Genomic DNA, 23,294 nt, shown 5'->3' on the forward strand with positions numbered 1-23,294 from the left:
CAGTAAAAATTGCCAGTTTGAAATTTGTTATTTTTATTTTAAATAAATAATAAAAAAATAACATTGATTTTTTTTCTCCTCTCTTAATATTTAAACAAAACAAAACAATATTACTATATCTGTATAGTTAATAATAAAAAATTTTGGAACACAATTTATAAATAATACCATTTTACGTCACGATAAAAGTGATGTGTACAGATTCAATAATATTCAGGTTATCTAAAAGGTAACATTACAACGATATTAATAATATTGTAATGTTACCTTTTAGATAACCAGCATAAAAACAATAGTGGTATAGTTGATTTTAATATTAGTAAATGAAGCAACCAAGGTTATTAAAATAAAATAATATCGAATAAACTTGTATCTTAATCTATTGCTTAGATTCCACTTCGACTTTGGAAATGAAAATTTCATAATATTGTCAGTTTTGCGCTTTTAGCACTTTTTTATCATCTAATTCGGTCTTAATCTAGTTAGTATAGATGTTGAGTATCCTACGCAAATTCACAGGGTCCGTCTTTGACCACGGTCAAGTGTGTTCCCGAGCACTGCATGAGGCACACGTTGTTGAACGTGACGCCGTTGGACGCGCACACCGGAGCTAAGTTCCTCGTGCACGCGCACGACACATTCTCCGCGTGCTCGACGACTTTAATATCATTGGTGCAGCGGCCGGCATGGTCGATGTTTAAGTCCTCGTTCTGCTCCCGAGCGCAGTTCAACATGCACGGGTTGCTGTACGTGTTGCCGTCCGTGCCGCACACGGGCTTCCTCTCTCTCGTGCACGTACATGGCAGCAGTTTGGTGACCTCGTCGGCCTTACATTCGCCTGTGTAGGCGATCTTGACGTCGGCTCGCTCGCATTCCAGGGAGCACTTGTTGGGATATGTCACACCATTCGTCCCGCATATAGGTTGGTACTCGTATGTGCAGAAACAGCTGGGTGGCTCGTTCTCGCACAGTCCGCTCCTCTCGACCTTAAGATCTTGGTTTTCGAGACGCTTGCAGTTGAGCAAACATTCGTTGCTGTATGTGTTTCCGTCGGAACCGCAAACCGGTTTCAGTTCCCTTGTGCACACACACGGCGGCAGCGCAGATGTCACGGACAAGTAGGTGCCGACCAGAAGTAAAACACCTAGCAAACATTTTTTTATTAAATAATTGAAAATAATATCCTCTATTTTGTTTAAAAATTAAACTATTTTTTTCCTTTTTAATATTAAGTTGTAATGTACTTATAATTCCTATAAAGTCGTACTTATAAGAAGTACGAGTTTTTTTTATTATGTAGATCGTAGAAAAATCCCCTATTTTCATTTATTATTTGTAAAAAAATAAAAACTATTTGGAATAGTTTTATTTTTATGGTGAAAATCAACATAACATAAATGTTATTAACACAAAGTATGCATTGTTGTTCGTGGACACGCAATATTTTATCTAGTTTCTATCGTAATTATATATTGTATCTAAATAATTGATCGCTTAGAAGGTTGCAATGTCGAGGAATCGCAATTGAATATGTTTATTTATTGTTTATAAATAAATGTTTTTGGTTGCTAATATTTAAAAACTAATGTATTAGTTGTATGAAAATTTAGTACCTATTGTTAGTTATGAAAATTGATAGTTAGCATTTGTTTAAACAAATTCAAGACAATTAAAAATTGAAAAAGAATGAATGATTTTTAAATATTCACAAAAATATTTTTATAGGTATTATACTAACAGTATTTTGTATATTGTACTGCTTAAAATCAAAAATAAAATCATACTAAGTACTTACCGAACTGGTAAAACATTTTGACAATTATTATTCTCTTAAAGTTATCAAGAAAAATATTATATATACACCACACAGTACAAGATTGCGTCTTCACTCTTGAACGAGTTGAATACTGAATGATAAATGCCATAAAACGACTCCTTTATATATAAAGTAATATTTTCCCAACGAAGGTTCTCTCGTCCATGTGATTTCCCAAGCATGCGTCAACACAAACAAACGGTGTTTCCTGCGAATCGGCTCGCGTATTTATTTATATTGTTCCAGTACTTAGAACTGTAAGTCAAAAATAATATTGTTAATGAATACTGAATTCTTCATTTGAAATTTATTATTTCTTATTATAAGTATTCCTCAATATAATTTTATGTGGGAATACCTACATATTAGCTTAATGACAATTTTTTATTATTATTTAGATAATGCATTACTACTCTTTCCCGACATGACGACGTCCTAAGTCGAGTCAGCCGGCCTCAGAACAGGTAACCATAGGAGTTAAGACGTTGTTCTGTGCCTTTTCCTCCTCCAGGTGACACAGTCAAGGCCAATGGGTCAAAAAGAAATCCGCTGCCCATTTTATCAAAGTCAAACTAGTGTGTTTCTAAAACACACTATTGTACTATAGGTACTTGCTGAACCTGCGGAATTATTAGCGCGAAGTATATAAAATACAAACTTCCAACACCCGTTTCACTCCCTTAGGGGTAGAGTTTCGTAAAATCCGTTCTTACCCGATGACTACACCACTACACTATACGGAACTTACCTTTACTGCCCAATTTCAAGTTTGTAGATGTTATAGTTTCTGAGATTTCGTGATTAATCAGTGAGTGGTATTTCGCTTTTATATACACAGATATCTATTATCACCAACATCAAAATGTAGTGCAAAATTTGAGCTCAATCATTTGAATCATTTAATAAGTTCATTTGCATGGTTTAATCTACGAATAACATTTGAAATTCAAAAAAAATATTTTAAATATCATCTGCATCTAGTAAAGGATCGTCGACAAATAAAAATATAACGTTGATGAAGAATTACTCTTTTCCAACAAATCTTTTTACATAATCACAATAGCAGCGGTCAATAGGTCATTTATGTTATGCTTCGTATACTTCCTCATAATAATCTCGAGTGTGTTCGATGATCACAAATATTGTGATCATATTTCTTATAAAGATCGAGGTCGATAAAACCTTGACAGATACAGTGTTGCATGTTACCGCAATGTCTCTGTTCTTTAGGGTCAATTTAATGTAGTGATCCCTTGTCGTTTGTTTGCAGTATATACAAATATAATACAAGGGTTTCAGTCAATACAATATTTGATAAAAAATAAATAAAACCCCTTATAAATATTTCGATTGCCAATATAAAATGACCCATTTTCTATTTTTGGTAACATACAGACATGCTAATTGAGTGAATGTATTACATAAATATTTAACAAATAAACATATCGACATTACATGTACTATTTTTTCGGCTATTGGTAAGTTGCCATAAGTAAGTAGATTCCATATCAATCGAGAAAGTAGTATTTGCATGAGAGTATAAAAATACTATACCTGCTACACACTACTTAGTATATTTGTGAACACATAAATTACAAAAGACCAAACGAAAACAAATATTTTAATCATTTTAAAGCAGTCAATAAAAATAACTTACCTAAGGTTATCGTAGCTTCTTAGCAAAATATCACAACAATGAAAATAAAAACAATTCGTATCAAAGATAATAGGAGCCAACTTATATACATTTTTATACCAATGCATTAAAAGTGTTTGGTTGAGTTTTTTTAATGATATGGTTAGTATCACTGCTTGGCGGTGGAATATCTGATGAGTGGGTAAGCCCATATGGGTAACCTACCCATATGGGCTTGCACAAAACCCTACCACCAAGAAATAAATGAATTAATAATTTCATTTTTGCTCAGATAAAAAATTACTTTTACTCAAAAAAATATCAGTAGCCGCGGGAGTCTAGTCGTTGTAAGTGTGAACCTACTATGTATTTATATAAAAGTAACAGTTAACAAATAAGAAAATTGTATAGGTTTTTTGATTATTTCATAGTAATACTATGTTTTACGGCAAAATTTGGTGTAATGCAACAGATATTTCAATTGTTTTCATTTAATATTCATCTTTCTTTGCACACAAACTTGTGCACATCCTGCGTCATGGCTACCCTCCCTCGAGATCGGCTGCAGTTGACAAAATCGATCAGGAAGACATCATCATCGATATTATTACAAATGTAACAGATAATAGACGTTAATTTAATTCTTACAATAATTACAAGAAGAGAATAATCACGCCTGTCACTTGAATAGCCTAAATTAATGCGAATAAAACTGCGATTCCCACCTATTTATTTAATATTATCTTATAAGTACTAAAAACGCTGATACGCGCTGCATAGTATGTTGTAAGTTTTAAGTGAATCGGTTTACAAGATTTTTTGGTACGAATTCCAATAAACCTAGTCATTTGTAAATATAGATAAATAGTAGCTATTATAAATTCAAATCTATACTTTTGTTATGCATAAAAAACCTCATCATCAGAATAACGCTGATTTATTTTTATTTTTGAAATATAGACCTTCGAAATGTACAATTGAAGTTGTTTCGTATTTAACAGCAAAATACAATTAAAGGAACATTTATAGTTTATATTATTACTTCATTGATCTTGATGTTTAAATGGAATCTAGAGCAAGGATATCCATAAGATATGTAATTTAGGTTCTGAATATAGATATATTGTTATGAATAACATTTGACCGGCTTCAGATACTTTTACAAAATAATTTCGGGTTATTAACAAAAAAAGATCAGAAACAATCGGTGTTTCTGATCTTTTTTTGTTTACGGATATTAGATTATTTAGAAATTGTAAAAGAAAAAATTACAAGATATGTAATTGTCTTTATTTGTAGGCTATTGTTAAGTATTAAGTATAATCACAGAAAAAAAAATTATGGCTTCAAAATACAATTAGCTACCCACTATAGGTATAACACAAACCAAAACAAAATTTAAAAAAAAACATTTTTTATTAGTTTTGATTATGGTTACGGAGCTCCATAACTTACCTGAAATAGAGGTGAGAAGTAGCTATCTCATAATATTGAATGAAATAAGGGTTTCATATATTGGCAGAATGTCGCATAGTTAATAGTTACTATTAACTAACTTATAGCACATTATATTTATTTTATGTTGGCCGGGTATACGTATTCTTTAAAGTCGTTATTGTTAAACGACAAAAAATAAAGGTTTTTACTTTTTTAGAAAATTACCTCATTTAAACGTTGCTATAAATTATAATAACTTGGAGACCGCGTCACTTATAAACTCATTATTTGAAGTCAAGTTAATACTGATTCGTTTAAAAAAAAAGCTTTCAGAAAAGATAGTTGAGTCGATAAAACCCAGATTCAGATCCGAGCAAGCGCTGCTTAGTTTACACCTTAGATAAATAAGATCGGTGCATATAAGTTTGTAAGTCGTTTGTAATTTCGTCCTTAGAAAGTTGCTTTCGCAATCAAAAAATAGTGTAACCTTATAAATTATTTTAAATAACATAGGGTTGTATAGTTTATGGCTATTCATCACAGAATTATATAAATGAAATAAATACTAACAGTATTTAAACCGGGAAATTTACCATCTCCCTTACCTTACCAGACTCGTTCAGTCTCGTGAACAAGATATTCGTAGATAATGTCGAAATATCGAGCTCCACCAAATAAAAATAAAAAACATGGTAAATATCCCGTTTTAAATACTGTTAGTAATAAAAATAACCATGTTTATTTAAAATCTTATATGAAATAAATACTTTTTGGTTTAACGTTTTTATAAATAAAAGTAGAAAAAAATATATTTTTGAATTTGACAAGGGAATTTTTAATCTGAGTTTATAAACGAAAGATTGTAATCAAAACTGGAAAACATAAATATTGTAAACTATTATAAATATTGTTGATTATTTGATGTACCTACCTATCCGCTTACTTGAAGACCCTTCAATATAATACTACATACTTTATTTAAATTGCGAACACTTTTGATTTCGATGATCGTCATTTTACAAGAATAAACTAAATTTATTGAATGGATCATATGATTTCTACAACATCCACAGCAGCTATATAATCTTTAAACTTTCTTATTAACCTTCCTTGGATCCTATTGGATCTACCAATAAAATATATATAAATAAATATTAAATAGTATCTGGTTTATAATAATAGTAACTAAGTATTATAGTAAATTAAATTTACATTTACTATAAATATGAGAGGTATTATTTGTTACGGCAAATTTTAACAGTTTAATTATCTGTTTATATTGAAACTGTTTGTAAACTGTTTTTATTTTACAAAAAATAAAGTGTAGGTTATTTATCATTTAGAAGCTCTAGTTTCCCTTCGTACTGCGAATCACTTCACAGCAATAGTATATTCTCAGTAATATAGATAATCATTGTGTAAACACCAGAAGTGAAGATGGACTTATAAAATCAAGTTTTGTACATATACAAGCTAAGTATAATTTCTGTAACAATTAGTACTTAAATGTAGTTCACAAGTTATAAAAACTGTGTTCGTTCCTGCAAATTAGTTTACAAAAACATAATATTCCGTATCCATTCAAAACTTCGTGATACATATTTGTGAATTAATTGATGTATTTAAAAATATGTATATTAAAAAACAAAGGTAGGATAAATTAAAAAAAAATTAAATAAACATCACGCAACTAATATAGGTAATCTATCTCTCATAATTCAGAATAACAATTTTAACGGTAACATTATTTATAATCTCACACTTCCTGAAACCTACACAATCGTTTAATTAATTAGGACAATTATTACTATAATTAAATATAAATGAAACTATCTAACGACCGCCGCTCGCAAAGGTTAAAAAAAAATAAAAATTATATAGATTATTTACCAAAATCTTCAGGTAAGTTGTTTATTTGTGTTGTAATTATAAGTAATAGTGAGTCATTGATGATAACTTATAAGAAAAACAATGCGTTAATAGATGTTTATCGTACCTTATCTTATTATTACGGTTAAGTTTGCACTTATTAGATATTTGTTAAGTGTGCCGACACAATCCTTAGGACATTGTTTTTTATGAAGGAGTTACAAATCAAAGATCCCTAACTACACAACCCAAAAAGGGAGTGAAATATTTTTAGGATTCATATAAGTATGTGTGATTCAACAGTACATGCAACATTTAAAAAATAAAACTATGATGTTTTTATTAACTTTGATTATATTACTATATTAAACATATAAAATTATTTAATATATTTTTTAAATAGTTTATAAATTTTAGGTAGCGGCTCGATTTTTTCAGCTTAGCTACACAATTGAGTGAGTAAATATGCAATTATACTTATTACATTTCATTAAGCTTTAAATAAATGAAATATAGCTTTTACTTAAGTTATTGTTTACGTTATTTTCTTTTATTATTATAATATTTTTTGTATTCGATCCTAAAGGGTCCAGGCTTATTAAATATTTAATTTACATGATGCGAAGCATTTATATAAGCCCTGGAAGGGGTACATAAATGTAAAATTAATAAAAATCATTCACATTGTAATGAATTGTTGTATTATAACTTTTAATCATTATTATAATTAATTACTGAATGCTGTTCATGTTCATTGTTCTGGGATATTTATAGAGGGGTGGAGGTTAATCACCTCCTCGTGGTAAATCCTGGACATTTCTGACATCACTGTTTGGAAAACACAAGACTTAAGTGATGTGATTGTGACAGTTGGGACCTCGTGCGTCATAACAAATTACGTAGGGTTGGCTCTCTTTATTACATTATCGATCCGGTGCGCGGATAACTCCTACCCGAAAGGAGGTCCATCGGATATTAAATCGATCGTAATATTGAAAAAACGTTTTAATATTTTCATTTAACATCTTGCGATGCAACCTCTTAGAAAATTGGGTAGTTTTTTCAAACATTTGTTATTTCAACGAAGGAAAAGTTTCCTGACTCCCACGTCTGTTGGAATTACATTTACAGTCAATCGTGTAATGTTATGTTTATAAACGTACACTGCGGTAAAATAACAGAGCGCATTTTAAAGCTTTTAAACAATTTCCACGTAGAAAACCTGTTTTGAGGTCACAAAACAATCACGCTTTTAACTAACTCACATATGGCTATACTTGTCGTGATTCGAAATCGAACCAGTGCAGTCATGCAGTTGAGCCGATCACTAAAGCAACACCATAATATATCAAATATATTAAGCCACCAAATTAATTCAATAGCTTTGCGATATATTAAAAACCATATAAATAACTTTATACAAAAACTCATTTCACGTATACACACATACACACATTCAAGCACACACAGACACATTAAATTTTAATTCACTGTAATCTGAGTGATCGTCTACATCAAGAACATTGCATCTTGTAGATTTTCCTCAGTCTCTGTCAATTAAACTCCATAATTTTTCATCATGATTAGAATATAATGGTAGTAAACATAAGAATTAAATGTGCGAACATTTTATATAAATAAATCATCTTAACTAATATTATAAATAAGTGAAACTTGTTTGTTTGTATGTACCACTGCATTATCTATGTAATGGCAAGGAGTTATGACGCGATTCTAAAAATTGTTTTAACGTCCTACATTATTCCTGAATGTTACGATATAAATATAAGTAGTTTACACCATAATTATATTTATATTATAACATTTTCTTTATTAATAAAATGCAGTGCGAAGTCGGGCCAGGTCACTAGTAAGAATATCAAAAGAATACATCATCAATCCTGTCGTTAATTTCTTGTAGGTAACAATCTAATCGATGTTTCGAGAAACAGCAAGTTTATACAACTGTTGCTATTGCTGTTTTAAATATTTGTTTATCGGTTTCTTTTGTAACACGTCAACCAGATCAAGGTACATACTTGATATTGCTATATATGAAACTAAAATTTACATAAATTCATACAAATGATGAGAGATGAAATGCAAGAGCGAACCCAAAGTTCAAAGTACCTCTTTAATCAAATGTTATTTTCAGTAGACTAATCAGATCCGTCTTAAATATAACAAGCACTGGTTGCAAGCATTGCTCTGGCGATCTCTACTACGCAATAAAAATATTTAAATTGTCCAATTCCGATGGTCCAAGACGATGACCAGCGAATCGCTCCCCAATGCGCGACGAGCAGGTTTTTTGTAATCCCTGCACCCTCGGTTAAAGAGGGGAAGAAAGTAATCATATATAAGTACTGAAAGCTAAGTATAGCAAATAATTATTTATGGCTAGCTTTCAAGTTTTTAAAATTAAAAATTTGTAGAAAAAGTCTTTAGAATTATTATTGAGCTTAATGTTTAATCACATCATGTCGATCCATTGCGCCATCTTGAATTTCCTAGCTCATTTTGTAAATACATTTTGAAATAGCTTAGATATTTGAAAAGCTATTAACTTTACTGATCTTATCTAAACAATTAGGCATAGAACAACGTTCGTAATCGACGGGAAAACACATCGTAAAGCTAAGCTCATGTTAATATATTTAAATAATATTTATAACAGCTATTTGTTTCGCACACATTGCAACGAGGTTGTTCTCAAGCAAAACTACTTGAGTATGATTTACACTGCAACGTTGTTTGTGTTCTCTACTTAAATAAACACGAGAAAACCCGACAGAGTCTGTATATTTATACAAATTGACATGGCATCGATTGAACATATTAGTAATTAAGCGCTGATGTGCAGTACATAAAACGGTATCGAAACCTTGTCCAAGTAAATTCGCTTGGTCTGACATACAAGGCGCAGCAATAGATTTAAAAAAAAAAACCTTTTTTTATCGTTGTCTTTCGAAATGAGCAATGTTAGCTTATGTTTCAGTTCGACTTCATCAATATTTTTTCCACTGCCTGCTAAATTGTATTAGCACAAGTATCCATGCGCATGAGAGGAATTATAAACACCAAGCACATGAAAACTCAGTGTTAACTCGGGTTTGAACCTCCAATTTTCGTTAAGATTGACGTATTCTATTATGATAATTTGGGTATTTTATTATGTATGTATTGGTAAAAAACGTAATGCTAGAAAATATTTGTTGTTGTATTGATAGTGCAATTTAAACGATAAGGTTTCCTTGAAATTTCCTTCAATATATATTTCATAATTTCATATAATTTCACCCGTGTAATTTGATACGTTAAAAGGACCCGATCTCAGAACACGCCTTTAAATACGATAACGTTTCACACTTATTGTTTGCGAGACTAATTATTCTATTACGTGCCGCCAGCCTTGGAAGTTTAGATGTTATGTTATCCCTTGTGCCTGTAGTTACACTGGCTGACTCACTCTTCAAACCGGAACACAACAATCGGTCTTACATTACATGGTCTTACACAGAGGCCTAGAAATAAGTTATAATAGTATTTTTTTCTTCCGTTCTGTATTAGCTCTATTTACAATTTGCCATGTTGCCAAGCGGTTTGAACGTTTAAATGAATTCAAAAAACGAATAGCCAATAATAATGTATGTACTAATAAATGCAACCGGAGCATAAATATAATTTAAATACAAAATACGTTTTTTAAACTGTTAAGAATATAAAGTAATAAAATTGTCTATGTCTAAATCACAATGTCTTTGATTAGTTTCGAGTTCGGTATTCATATTTGACATTAGGCCAGAAGGTCATGTTAGGTTGATAGTAGGGCCTATACTGAAGGGCTCTGCAATAATAATCAGTATAATATAGCGTTGCTTGAAACCAAAAATAGGAACAAAAATTTAGTAGTAGTAATTATACAAAATCTAGAAGAAGATGTACATATAATGAAACGACGAACGACATTTCTAGATTCAAATATGGCTAGAAGCGTAAAAAGATTTTATACAATGTTTTTAATTTTTTTTTTTTGTAAAAAGTAGTACGATATTTAAGATTATTAATTTCTCTAAATTCATGTTTATTTTAAGTATATTGTATAGACAATAAAAACTTGTAAGTTGCTAATGTGCATTAATCTCATATAAAACGCGCAACACAGTCATACTATGGCACAAATCAATAGACTACGAGTGGCCATGCTGAGTAGATAGCATGCTATTTCACTAGCAAGCTCTTTTCTTAAACACAATATTAAGAGTATCTCTATTGCTGCTATGTACCATACAAATGTTATCATTTTATTATAAAATATATCACGATCGTGCTCAGTGTTTGATTTTACACGATAGATCTTCCGTTCGAAATTTACATTATTTATTGCTAATAAATAGACACTTAAAGTGAATTCGACTCATGCCACATTATTATTAAATTATTTTAAAATGACTGACAGAATAGTCATGTTTAACGTTATTTATCTTTTATATGGAACGACTATGTTTTATTTGATACTTGCGTATAAAAACCCAACTACATTATTTATCGCATAGTTACAGACCATATAAAACATTGCAAATACCAATACGTGTAAACGTCTATTAAATTTCCTTAAAAGATGATACTTAATTCGTGTTTGTATCGTACTATGAATATTTTTCTTAATTTATAGCCGAGATTGATAAAGGAGGATAATATAGAAAATGTATTATAATTGTTTATTTAAGTTAGGATGGTTCATATTTTGCCCAGAGGATCGGAATAGCGATTCAACGGAGAAATGCTGCTAGCATTCTTGCCAACAATCGACGCGGTCATGATTTGTGCTGTAACTATTTTTAATTTTTATTTGTAGGTATATAGTTAAGTCTCTTAGTAATTATTTGAGTTGATCTCGTTTAAAGTGGAAAAATATCTATATTATATATTCTATTTGAAGAATAGGGATGGGATCCCTCACTTGTGTCTAATGCAAAACAGTGCTCTATTATTTGAGCAGCGCTATTTATACATCAATTTTACATTCTAGGTAAGAAATACTTACCTAGAATGTAAAATTGAACAAAAAAAGATTTAAAATATAATTTAAAAATAGGAAAAACAGTTACAAGGTCTTTCACCAGACTGATAAAAACAGTATTGGGTAAGTCATTAGTTTCATAAAAATCTGTGCTTATTCATCTTGTTCTCTACGGTGCCGTGGGAAAGCCTTCATGTATAGGATGAAATATTGGCATATGCACAATGTATATTAACCCGTATTATAACAGCGAAATGGAATACGTTCTAAATCTTATCTTACCGATAATTCCGAGTTCAAACCCGGGAAGCACCACCGAATTTTCATATGCTTAATTTGAATTTATCTATATATTTATCTCGTGCTCGGCGAGAAGAAACAAGCGTGAAAAGCCTGCATATTATGAATAAAAAACAGTCATATGTGTATCCACCTCATAATAATGATTTAATAAGCTTCTAACCTTCTCGTCAAATGGGAGAGGAGGCTTTACTCCAGCACATTAGATGCTGTAAGCTGTTACTTTACTTTACCCTCATATAAACATATTTGTAATTGTGGTATATTGGTATCCTAGCATCGGGTTGCTGGACCTCAACAAGTTCTGTTTTTTAAGTGATTCTGAATTTTTAAATTAATATCTTACTTTAAAAATCCATCGAGTCCATTGCATTGTTCATATTTCAATTTAAAATAGGCTTATTCATTTGTATACTAATTTATATGAACTTAGGTTATTTTTTAACTAAACATAATATTATCAGTTGGTTTTTAAAGGGTTAATGCGGGTTTTTCCTACTATTTTAACGACTGCGCGCTTGCGCTTCGTAGATCAATAACAACCGGTCTTTCCTGAGACAAATGAATAATGAAGATTCTCTTGACTCTATTGTTATTTAGATATTAATTTACTTGTGAGTATTTAGTAATGAGTCGCAGATCATTGTCTTTAATTGAAAATATTATACACTAAAGGAATAAATTTGATTCGTAAATGTGTACAGTACATAAGGAGGTACTTAATAGCCGGAGTACCCTGTCTGATGTATCTATCTATTAGATATATTATTAGAAATTTGCATGAGTGGTAGCGCTTGACGATACAAAAGTACTTTGAATTTAAAAATTGTATATGACTTAAATTCGGCATGGTTTTCTATAATCTTTCTTTTTATTTATATTGTTTCTGAATAGTCTAGTGTAAAAGATTAATTATAATTGGCTACATTTTATATGATTATATCAAATACACCTTATTAATTGATTTAATTTATTTATGATTTAATTTTATATTAACACATGGATATATTTTAAAATTAAATAGCCAAAGAGATTTAAGTCTTTAATGACTTTGTATGTTGGTAATGCCCAGAATGCATATTATTCGTTTCGTAACTTGCACAATGTGTAAAATTGAAAAGTTTCGATTTCTTCGAGTTTGTGGTAACTGTACATAATGTCAACTTAATTTTAACTTAATTTCAAACAAATACTCTGGATGTAGCTTAAAATTTTTCCATTAGCTTTAAAAACCTTAGATAAAAAATGTATCGATTATTAACATACTAAGTAAATGAAAAAGACACTATTTAATGGGTATATCAATTCAATCAGAGATTAAGGAGAGATTTGAGGCGTATATGTAGAGTATATATATAATATATCTCTATATATATATATATATATATATATAGTATAGTAGAAATATATAGAGAATAAAGTATCCAAACGTAATAAGAAAATTTTACACACGAAAATTTAATTTCGCGCTTAAATCGATTAAAGTGTTGAACTAATTATTTAGCACTTAGTAAATTATAAAACTGTACATATAAAATGAACAACTGCTAATAAATTAAACTTTTACATTTAACAAAATAATTTTGTAAGTTTTATAAATAACATTAAACACTAAGAATACTTTAATTGAAATTGATTGACCTTATCTTCTAAATTATACCCTTTCGTAGTAATATTATAATCGTTATAACATTTATTTTAAATATGTAAAATAAATAACCAAGTACACTTCATTTAATAATTGAATTTTATATATGATTTTTATAGATACCTACCTACTTAATTTAATTAGTACCGTAAAATAATTTTTGAGGTGTCCTTTTAAATGTAAAGCTGACAACGAATCGGAATAAAGTTTTTTTCAAGACGATACAACAAGACATCCTTAATTACCCATCATAAATAATCAATAATAAGTAACAGTCTGTAATCAATCCAATGAAACAAACTTCGGGGGAAATACCTAGCTCTTGTTAAGGAAATGCGGAACTTATCACGCTCTCGGCACCGTTTCTATTTTTAGATTTCCACGCAGTTTCCTGTTTAATAGATGATAATTTTTCCAATAACCGTCTCAAGCAAGTATGTAAGGGTGCAAGCACCTTTAAGGTAAATTTCCCTTCCTCTGTCTAAAAGCATTTTTAAGATATCTTCTTAGATCTTAGCTTCTTTTAAAAATCCCTACCTATGATCTAGAATTTTATCATCGTAGGCATGGCCCACCCTAACGCACAGCTACCGAATTTTTTACCTCCCCTGTTCTCTGGCTTAAGATATAATAGGCCTGCCTATCGGAAAACATAGCGATGTAATTATTGCCGTTTCGATCCTAGTTCTTGATATTGTATTGTGCCACACTAAATTAAGCATATTAGCAATTACTTTAATAAAGGACATTGCTTGCTGTAAAATAGATAATGTACTTCTGTAATTGTCTGTTTGTTTTAGGTAATATTTTACTTTGTTATACTATTTTGTATAAAATATGTTGAAGCAATTTTTTAGCTCTGTATACAACCTTCTCACCTGGGGAAAATAATGAAATAAATAAAAAATACTTGACAATTAGTGTAAACAAGTTATAATCTCTTGAGAGGAAAATACGTCGTTTTCGTAATTGTGTCAGTATAATTGCGAAAACTTTGAAGGGCTTCTTATATTTATTTACAAAACACTCATATCAACGAATTCACTTCAGACATGAGGGTCGCCTGATAAGTTTAACACAGATGAACTGCGAATTAATAAAAATAAATAAAAGAACTTTAAACTAAATAAAAGAAGCTTATAAAAATCAGAAAGATTTTTCATATAAAAAATTTAATTTGTTTTTTTATCATTTAAATTGAAATTCCTGTTCAGTAGTACACTAAATCTCACTTTGATGTTACTCTGCCTCGTTAATCAAGTAGTTAGCTTTTATCTGTTTAATATTTTGAGTTTCTGAATTCAAATTCCGGCTCAAGCCAAAATCAAGTTTATTGTTAAGAATATCTCAGTAGCAACTCGGAGTTAGGAAGTGAGATTTTATATATTTCTGTCCATGGTAGTATATGGTCCAGGTAGAGGCGTGCTGGTTCACGACGGATTTCCGAATATATCCCCTATAGATCCCCTATCGAAAGGGAATAGAGTGGGCAACTCTGTTTGTACACATATATAGACACTAGAATATCTTCTACGCTATATTCGGTCTCGAGGACCGGTTTTGTGATGGCTGTGTGAACCAACATACTAGCAGCCTTCTCCCTGTATAACCTGTCGTAGTGTTACATATGTGATTCATAGTACTGCCGCTTGCCGATTTTATTGGAGGCTGCAAGTCGAAACACCTGTTTGTAATGCGTCATTTGAGGACTCTTGAGAATAACTTGTGAACGTAGTCTTGAAACGAAATGTATTTTTTTCAAAATGTTTTCATCGTTATTTATAAAGCATATTTTGATTCACAATGTTGATTCTAACATAACGGAGAAATTGAAAGTAAAAGTTTAACCTTCATTACCATTGAATTTAATCAATATTGATATATCTATCCAAAATTTATTTTGACAATTATTCTTGACGTATTTTAATGATCTCATTCGAATAAAAATCTAGGTAAAGAACCGATACAACAATATGTAAAGTAATATAATCTTACCATGCATCACAGGTACGCATGAGACTACAAATTGCAAATAATTTATGCGTATGAAACAAAAAAACGCCTGCCGATAAAAAAACAATAGAAACGACCAGTACAGTTAAGTACCGGAGATGTTCATGTTTATTGCTAACACTTGAAGATCCAGGTCGTTAATCGTTTACTTTTATTAACCTTTGGATTATCAAACGGAAGCGAAATAGATAAAACCTTTAGCGAATATATAAAACACAAGTCAGAATGTCGCAGTGAAAGTTATTCGCCATTAGTGTGTCGACGTTAGTAGAAAAAAATATCAAATGGATTACAGAGTCGGTAAGATATTTTTATATAATCGTTTTAGTGCGTTTTTTCTCTAATTATAGGTTGTCTTTGCCTTTACTTGGGTTAGTTTCATTAATGTCGTTAATTTTAAAGCAGTAAGGTGTTGACCGTTTTCATATTATAGTTTTAACGATTATCGGAAAGTTAAAAAAATTGCTAATAATTTTTAACCAAATTTTGTAACTTTATAATACCTTCTTCTTTTCTGGTGTTCCTAAATCGATAGACATATTGACAAAATGTTGAAATAAAAATAAAAAATAGGAAAATATTCTTGTACCTGTATAGTTAACTTAAATTTCAAACTTAATTGTTTTATATTTGTTGTAATAAGGATTTAAGAGGTGGATAATTGGATATCCGTCGTGGACCTTGCTAGATTAATCATTACCGATAAATATGGCTTTGCGATTAAAGTGCATCAATTAAGGATTTTTATTTTAATTTTAAGAAAAAATATTTTGCCGAAGATTCCGTTGGTTTGAGTTGCTGATGTTAATTGTTAAAGAATAAAAAATCTGATTTTAGAAAATGGAAATCGTGTCTACAATGTTCCGCGCAAATTGCAGTAGGGGATGATCTGGCTCTGGCCTAGTCTAGTTAAATCTTGCTGTAGAGAGTATAGGAAAAACCTCAAGAGAACCTCAACTTCAAAGTAGGACTGTTTTATATGAATCGTTCTACATTGAAGTTAAGGCCGGTTGAGTCGAACATGTGTTTTAATGTTACTCCATACTCCACTCGTAAACACAATTTTTTTTTATGAATAATATATTTTTTTCTTTTTAGTTTCCTTTCTGGCGATCATGCTGACATCGTGTGTCTGTTTACCAGACCCCAGCATATCGTGGGCTTCAAAGTGTCCCTGCACAAGAATATACTTACCTCTATGTGCATCGGATGGAAAGAATTACAACAATTTATGTGAATTCAAATGCCATGCAAAGTACTTCAAGCAATTCTTTAACAAAGATCTATTTGTAATAAAGGAAGATTTATGCGAAACATTAAAAGGATAGGTTTCTTTTCGGTATATATATCCTTATTATTTTTACTATTTCACGAAGATATCGATTTGATGGTTATTAATTATTTTCCATGTAGTAAAGTTATGTTACACGTTGTTCAGTATTTTGCCTTAAATGGATTTGCATTGAAGTAGACCCTTTAGTCAGAATAAAATTTTATACCCTAAGTTATAATTAAGATACGTAAGTAAGATTTGTAAGATAATCTATATTCTATCATTTTGTATTCTATTTTAAATTTGTCTGAGCCATGAACAGGGCCGGATTTAAGGGAAGGCAACCGGGGCAACTGCCCTTGGGCCTCCTTAACGGAGGGTCCCACACAACAGACTACTACTAATTACTATTTTGAAAGTTACTTATACATAAATTATATATAAATAAATTATAGCTTACTGACTGACAATAAAATATTCTAATTAATTCATAATATAATTATTAGGGTCTCCTCTGTTGGTCTAAGGCCTCCATTCCGTTGTGGCCCTAGGGCCTCCACGCCTTTGTGGCCCTAGGCCCTCCACTCCTTTAAATTCGACTCTGGCCATGAGCAAAATGAATTGAATAGGACAGGTTTTTTTTTGTTATAATATTGTGTTGAATGTATATACAGAAGGCAATAAATACATAATACTTTTTTTTTTAATTTTCAAAGGTTTTTATGTGAATAATGAAAATATTTATGTTTGTATATAAAACATAAATATTTTGTTCATGTTAATGTGATGTTGATATCTCGATAGCAATAAATCGCATAAACTTCCTATTCGTTTCTGTGAAATATTGCTATTTAGGTACAAAAGGAGATCAAAAACTAATATAAAAAATAAAATGACACTTATATTAAATACTAAAGTATTAATTATTTTTTTCAGGTTAATTATTTATTCTGGCAATACAAATAATTTCAAGATAAATGGAAGATGTGTAACAAATAAAAAAGATTCATAAAAATAAAATTTTATTATTCCATAAACATTTTTCAATCCACCAATAAAGTTAAATTTTATCCATTGTAAAATATTGATTTCTATTGTAATATTAAATAAAATAATTCTTCTATATTAATAAAACTTTGTAAAATATTGTACTATAAACAATAGAAAAATAGAATTTATCACAGTAATTATTACTACAATTTATTACTATTACTTTATGCCTTAGGTATATAAATTCTACATTTCCAAAAATTAAAAATAATAAGATATTTAATCATTTGAATTACAAACTTTTCAAATGACCAACAATGTATTATATACATTTTAAAGTCATTAAAGTTATAATTTTGATGGCATAAGTTCCTCTAACTTGTAACCCTTTCGAGTGAAATCTACATTATACAAATCACTCGGTAAAAAGCATTGAAGAAAAAAGTGAGTTATGTATCCAGTAATTCCCCATATTTTGTGTTTGCCATGTAAATATACTGGTAATAATATACCTTCATACTTTAAGTGAGCTTGATTAGCAGTATTGCAAAATGTTGATATTGGTACTGAGAAAATTTCTTCAACTTCATGTATATTAGGATTTAAGTTATTGAAAATAAGATTCTTTATTACACCAACCACTGGAGTTATCAGTATGTTTCGATCACGACCTTGAACTGGAGACATCTCACACCAGACATCAACTGAATTTCCAGGGACTCCAATTTCTTCATATGTTTCTCGTAAAGCAGCATCTATTACTTTCTCATTTTCATCTATTTTTCCACCTGGGAATGATACTTGACCACTGTGACTTTTCAAATTCGATGACCGGAGTGTGTACAAAATATGTAATTCTCCGTTTCGCTCGAAAAGTGGCACCAGAACAGCAGCTTTTACTTTTGGTTCTACATCTGATCTTATAAACGCTGGTAAATCTTTTAATTTAGCTACACACCTCTCGCGCGCTAAATTTGACAGCAAAATGTGTGGAGATAAAGACATCGTTAACACCTATTAACACTTCTGAAGGCACTAAAAAAACGTCATAGAAAATTTTAGTACAAAAAAATTATTTTGAACTTTGTTCGTTTCTATGACAAAATAAATACTGATTATACATTATATTGTATTACAATGTGATGATAACCGATAGGATATAAACTGTTAATGAACCACAGGAAATCAACTTACTATATACCTTTATACTTAGGTTATAACATTTATTATAAACAAAACCGAATTAAGTAAGAAGCAGAACTAACAAGAAGTAACAAGTAATTTAAAAAAGGTTCAAGTATAACAGACAGACGTATTTATGTAATGATGAGTGATCAGTGGAAAGTGTCAAGCATTGTCAAAATCAGCTGTATAGTGTATACGTGTAGTAGAGTTAGTAAAAGTAGTCTTAACTCTTGATTATTATTAAAAATAAAATAAAAGCCATTTTATTAATTATTTTTAAGAGATGCTCAACTTATATGTCATTTTTATCTTGAATTATGATAACATAAGTGTCGTAAGATTGGCTACAAAAATAATTTATTATATTCTATAAAATGAATATTTACGATGAATTGGAAAGTAGCCAGGATTTCTCTTTTTCTTATATTTTTTGTTACATACATAATATTTAGAGATATATGGTTCAAACAGTATTTCTAAACTTTCCATAAATACAAAATACAGAGTAAAGTAATTACTAATGTTGACATGATGACAGGTCTTAAATTGACTGTTATTTTGATAGTGGAAGCTGTCATTATGATAGTTTTTTTGGAAAGTGGGGAATAAATTTAATTACCTATATATTATTACTATTTTACTTTTATTATATACAAATTTAATATGAGTGCTTCGTCTTCGTTTCAGAATCTTTTTTCACTTGCATCTCGTGAGCGATGCATGACAAATTTAAAGAAATTTCGTTTGCCACTAAACAAAAGAGGAAAACAGCCTTCAGCGACTGCTGCCGTCTTAGTTCCTTTTTGTCGTGTAAATAATATCACAACTTTACTTTATACAGTGAGATCAGCCAACTTAAAGAGCGCCAGTGGACAAATATCTTTTCCTGGAGGTAAAACTGATAAAGCCGAGACACCAATAGAGACTGCTTTAAGAGAGACAAGAGAGGAAATAGGTTTATCACCGGAAAAGATAGATATATGGGGTTGTGGTCCAGCTTTGCCCGGTAGAGACAATAAAATAATGATTACACCAGTTATTGGTTGTGTTGCAGATTTAAAGGAAGAGGATTTGTGCCAAAATAATGACGAGGTAGAAGAAGTGTTTGCTGTTCCCATTGAAAACCTGTGTGATCCTAAAAACCAATATCATACTCAGTTTTCTAATGGATTCATTCTGCCAGTATTTATTGCCGATGAACATAAAATTTGGGGCTTAACTGCTTATATAACTCATATGTTCTTGAGCTGTTTGTTACCTATAGATGTCTATAGAAACGATTGGATGAAAAAAAAAATCGATATTAAAGATATAAATTGATGTTTGTTGAATAGGAAAATAAATTGTAATTTATTTTCAGACACATAAATTGTCAAGTTTAATCATTACAAAAAAGAAATTTATTTAAGAATTGTACACAAGTTTAATCATTACAAAAAAGAAATAATTCAATGATGGCACATATAACAATTTTTTTTTGAAAATACAGTTAAAATCTGTTATAACGACATTGAAGGGACTACTCATATTTAGTCGTAAAAACCGATAGTCGTAACAACCGGTGATGCTTTTTTTTTTATGAAGTGGTATTATTGAATGTGTAGGTCATAGGTATTAATAGGCAAAACATGTATATTAATGTATGAAATTAAATTATATTTCGTTTATTTCAATCAAAACGTATACATATTGAGAAAGATCAATGTCATTTTCCTCTATGCATAAAATCTGTAATTTTAATTCGGAACACTTCTGTCTTGTATACGCATTTTGTAATTCACTTTGGAGTTTAATCAGTGTATCGTTATAATGCATGTGAAACTGTTAATTAAAAAGAACAATCTTGCGTAATACACTAACAGCATTGAGACCATCATTCAAAGTTGCCACTGTAAATTGTTCATCAGTTCGTCTTTTTCTTCTTGAACTTCTCGTACAATATCATCTTTCGTAGCCGGTGCACAAATCGCAATGGACCTATCTACATCAATGCACTCCTCTCCTTCAGTAGTTATTGTTTACAATACGACTCAGCTGGTTGTTCTACAGATATAATTCTCCAAAAACATTAGCCAAATGTGGTCGTTTAATACGGTATTTCGTAGTAAGCAATGTCGTACAAAGCAATATTTTTGATAAGACAGTTATATAGCATTCAGCCGGGACTTTTGATTTTGGTCAATATAACCGATATGTTGTTCTAAACGATGTCGCCATAAACGGTTTTAACTGTATAAAAATAAAATGAACAAAAGGAAAAAAATAAAACACAAATAAAAAAATAATAATATTTATCCAGGTTTATTCCTTAACATTATATTAAAATCTAGTATTAATATTTTATACATTGTCCAATTGACATGTTGATGTCTCTCGCCCTTGTCTATTGTGTACTATAAATAATAAATGATTCACAAAATAATCTATAATGTTTAAAATAAAAATTTATAATAACTTTCGGGGATTATATTCAGGTGGTCAATTTTTAAAGCATTTATGTTGGAAGTCAACAGGGTCGTAAAACATAGCTGAAAGATTTGAAACATATTTCCATACAAAATTGATTACAATACAAATAATCAAGCATGAATTATAAAAGCTATACATATCGATACACCAATGGTTTAAATGATGTTAAAACAAATGTGATTCCCATCACTATTTAATTACTCAATCTAATGAAAAATAATTTACTATCATATGGTGTACATAGAATAATTAGTGCTTTTAAATTATGCATATTATTGACAACTTATGTAATTATGTTCTAAACACATACATATTAAGATTGAATCTATGTATAAAAGATAAGTACTTAAATACTACCTTCAAAAAAGGTAACTTTGAGGCAGGCAAGAGCACTCAATATGCTTTATATTGATAAATATAAGTAAGAATAATAATTGTTGCAATTACCAAACCGTACAGGCAGAGGTGTTCATAATGGCCGAAGTTCTTAACTAAAATCTAAACTAAGATGGTTGAAAAATGAATACTGTAAGCCAAAGGTTAAATTGTGAATATAACACAATAATCCAAATGTGATTTCGTTGTTTGAATGCCGAGCTAAAAATATAAAAAAACAACCTCTATATAAATACAAGAGAATAATTTTAAGGTGAGTGTTGCTAGTAGAGTAACAAAATAACCTCAGCCAATGTTTTTATAAATAAGAGCTGTTTAAATTATAACCAATCAAAATGGCCACAACAACATCTCGTGTTAACGAGAAAGAAAATTTAAGAGGATCGGAACTTGGAAATCAGACTTACATTATCATTTCAATCATATTCAAAGAGCCGCTTTATAACAATCTTCCATAACAACATGATTCCATCAATTTCATAATTTTAATTGCACCAAACTATTCAATCTTTTAGATTTACCGTATTTAAAATCAACGTCAAAACTTATAAAAAATTACAAAAAAAATACTTTTTCACCCAAATCTCGTCGCAACTTGAGTAAGGTGCAGGAAGAGATATCACATAGGAGTGATATGAATTGGATCCTCGGTAAACTCCTAAGGAAAGGACTTTAATTACTATTGGCAAAGCAGTAACAATAAAAATTCAGCTTAAAGCCTATTGTACCGAGGGTCAGTTTTTGCTCATCTATCGTTCTACTGTTCGGAGTTATTCGAATCATTGACGTCGATAGGGATGGACGTCGTAAACGTTGGCGTTTCGAGTTCTTCATGTTTCTTCATCTTTAGCGCCTGTAACATACGAGTCATAAATTACTAAAACAATTATAAATATCTAAATCAAGAAATCTTGCCAGGAACTATGGAATCAACAATTTACAAAATTAATTTGAGTTGAAAGCTATGACCGGTTCGGTATGAAGTGCCTGTCGAGACGATACTCTGTGAATTATATACAATCTTCAAAGTTATATAATTTTAAAATTACATATACACAAGAAAACATTTTTGCGAAATTCTTTTTTTATCATTTACGTGCAAGTGAAATCGATTAGATAAGAATTTATCGATACAAAAATGCTAAACATTATTTATCGAATAATAAACCAATCGATAACAAAGTCAGACAATGAGATTACCTTGAATATTTACAGTATAATCTTACATAATAATTCATA

At 30.2% G+C, this 23,294-nt stretch overlaps 4 protein-coding genes across 5 annotated transcripts in view; 1 reads left to right on the forward strand and 3 right to left on the reverse strand.

Moving 5' to 3' along the window:
* The window catches only part of LOC113400502 (mitochondrial coenzyme A diphosphatase NUDT8-like), a 90,700-nt gene extending 70,162 nt beyond the window's left edge, over window positions 1-20,538 (forward strand). The window contains exon 2 of the mRNA XM_064217614.1: window positions 19,845-20,538. Within this exon, the coding sequence (XP_064073684.1) occupies window positions 19,854-20,510 (657 nt within the window). The 5' untranslated portion in view covers window positions 19,845-19,853 and the 3' untranslated portion in view covers window positions 20,511-20,538. The remainder of the gene's footprint in view (window positions 1-19,844) is intronic.
* On the reverse strand, window positions 487-2,010 carry LOC113400316 (serine protease inhibitor dipetalogastin-like). Its single transcript, XM_026639841.2, has 2 exons — window positions 1,796-2,010; window positions 487-1,144 (listed from the first exon to the last, which is right to left on the reverse strand). Exons 1-2 carry the CDS (start codon window positions 1,923-1,925, stop codon window positions 504-506), a joined length of 771 nt encoding a protein of 256 aa, XP_026495626.2. The 5' UTR covers window positions 1,926-2,010; the 3' UTR covers window positions 487-503.
* Window positions 18,262-19,230, reverse strand: LOC113400470 (mitochondrial coenzyme A diphosphatase NUDT8). Its single transcript, XM_026640036.2, has one exon. It carries the CDS (start codon window positions 19,008-19,010, stop codon window positions 18,354-18,356), a length of 657 nt encoding a protein of 218 aa, XP_026495821.2. The 5' UTR covers window positions 19,011-19,230; the 3' UTR covers window positions 18,262-18,353.
* A 928-nt stretch (window positions 20,539-21,466) lies between the features above and the next one.
* LOC113400220 (chloride intracellular channel Clic) overlaps window positions 21,467-23,294 on the reverse strand; it is a 30,261-nt gene continuing 28,433 nt past the window's right edge. For both annotated transcript variants that reach the window (XM_026639710.2, XM_026639709.2), the window contains one exon: window positions 21,467-22,908. In XM_026639710.2, the coding sequence (XP_026495495.1) occupies window positions 22,813-22,908 (96 nt within the window). In that variant the 3' untranslated portion in view covers window positions 21,467-22,812. The remainder of the gene's footprint in view (window positions 22,909-23,294) is intronic.

This window comes from Vanessa tameamea, chromosome 17, assembly GCF_037043105.1.
Source record: "Vanessa tameamea isolate UH-Manoa-2023 chromosome 17, ilVanTame1 primary haplotype, whole genome shotgun sequence".
NCBI lineage: Eukaryota > Metazoa > Arthropoda > Insecta > Lepidoptera > Nymphalidae > Vanessa > Vanessa tameamea.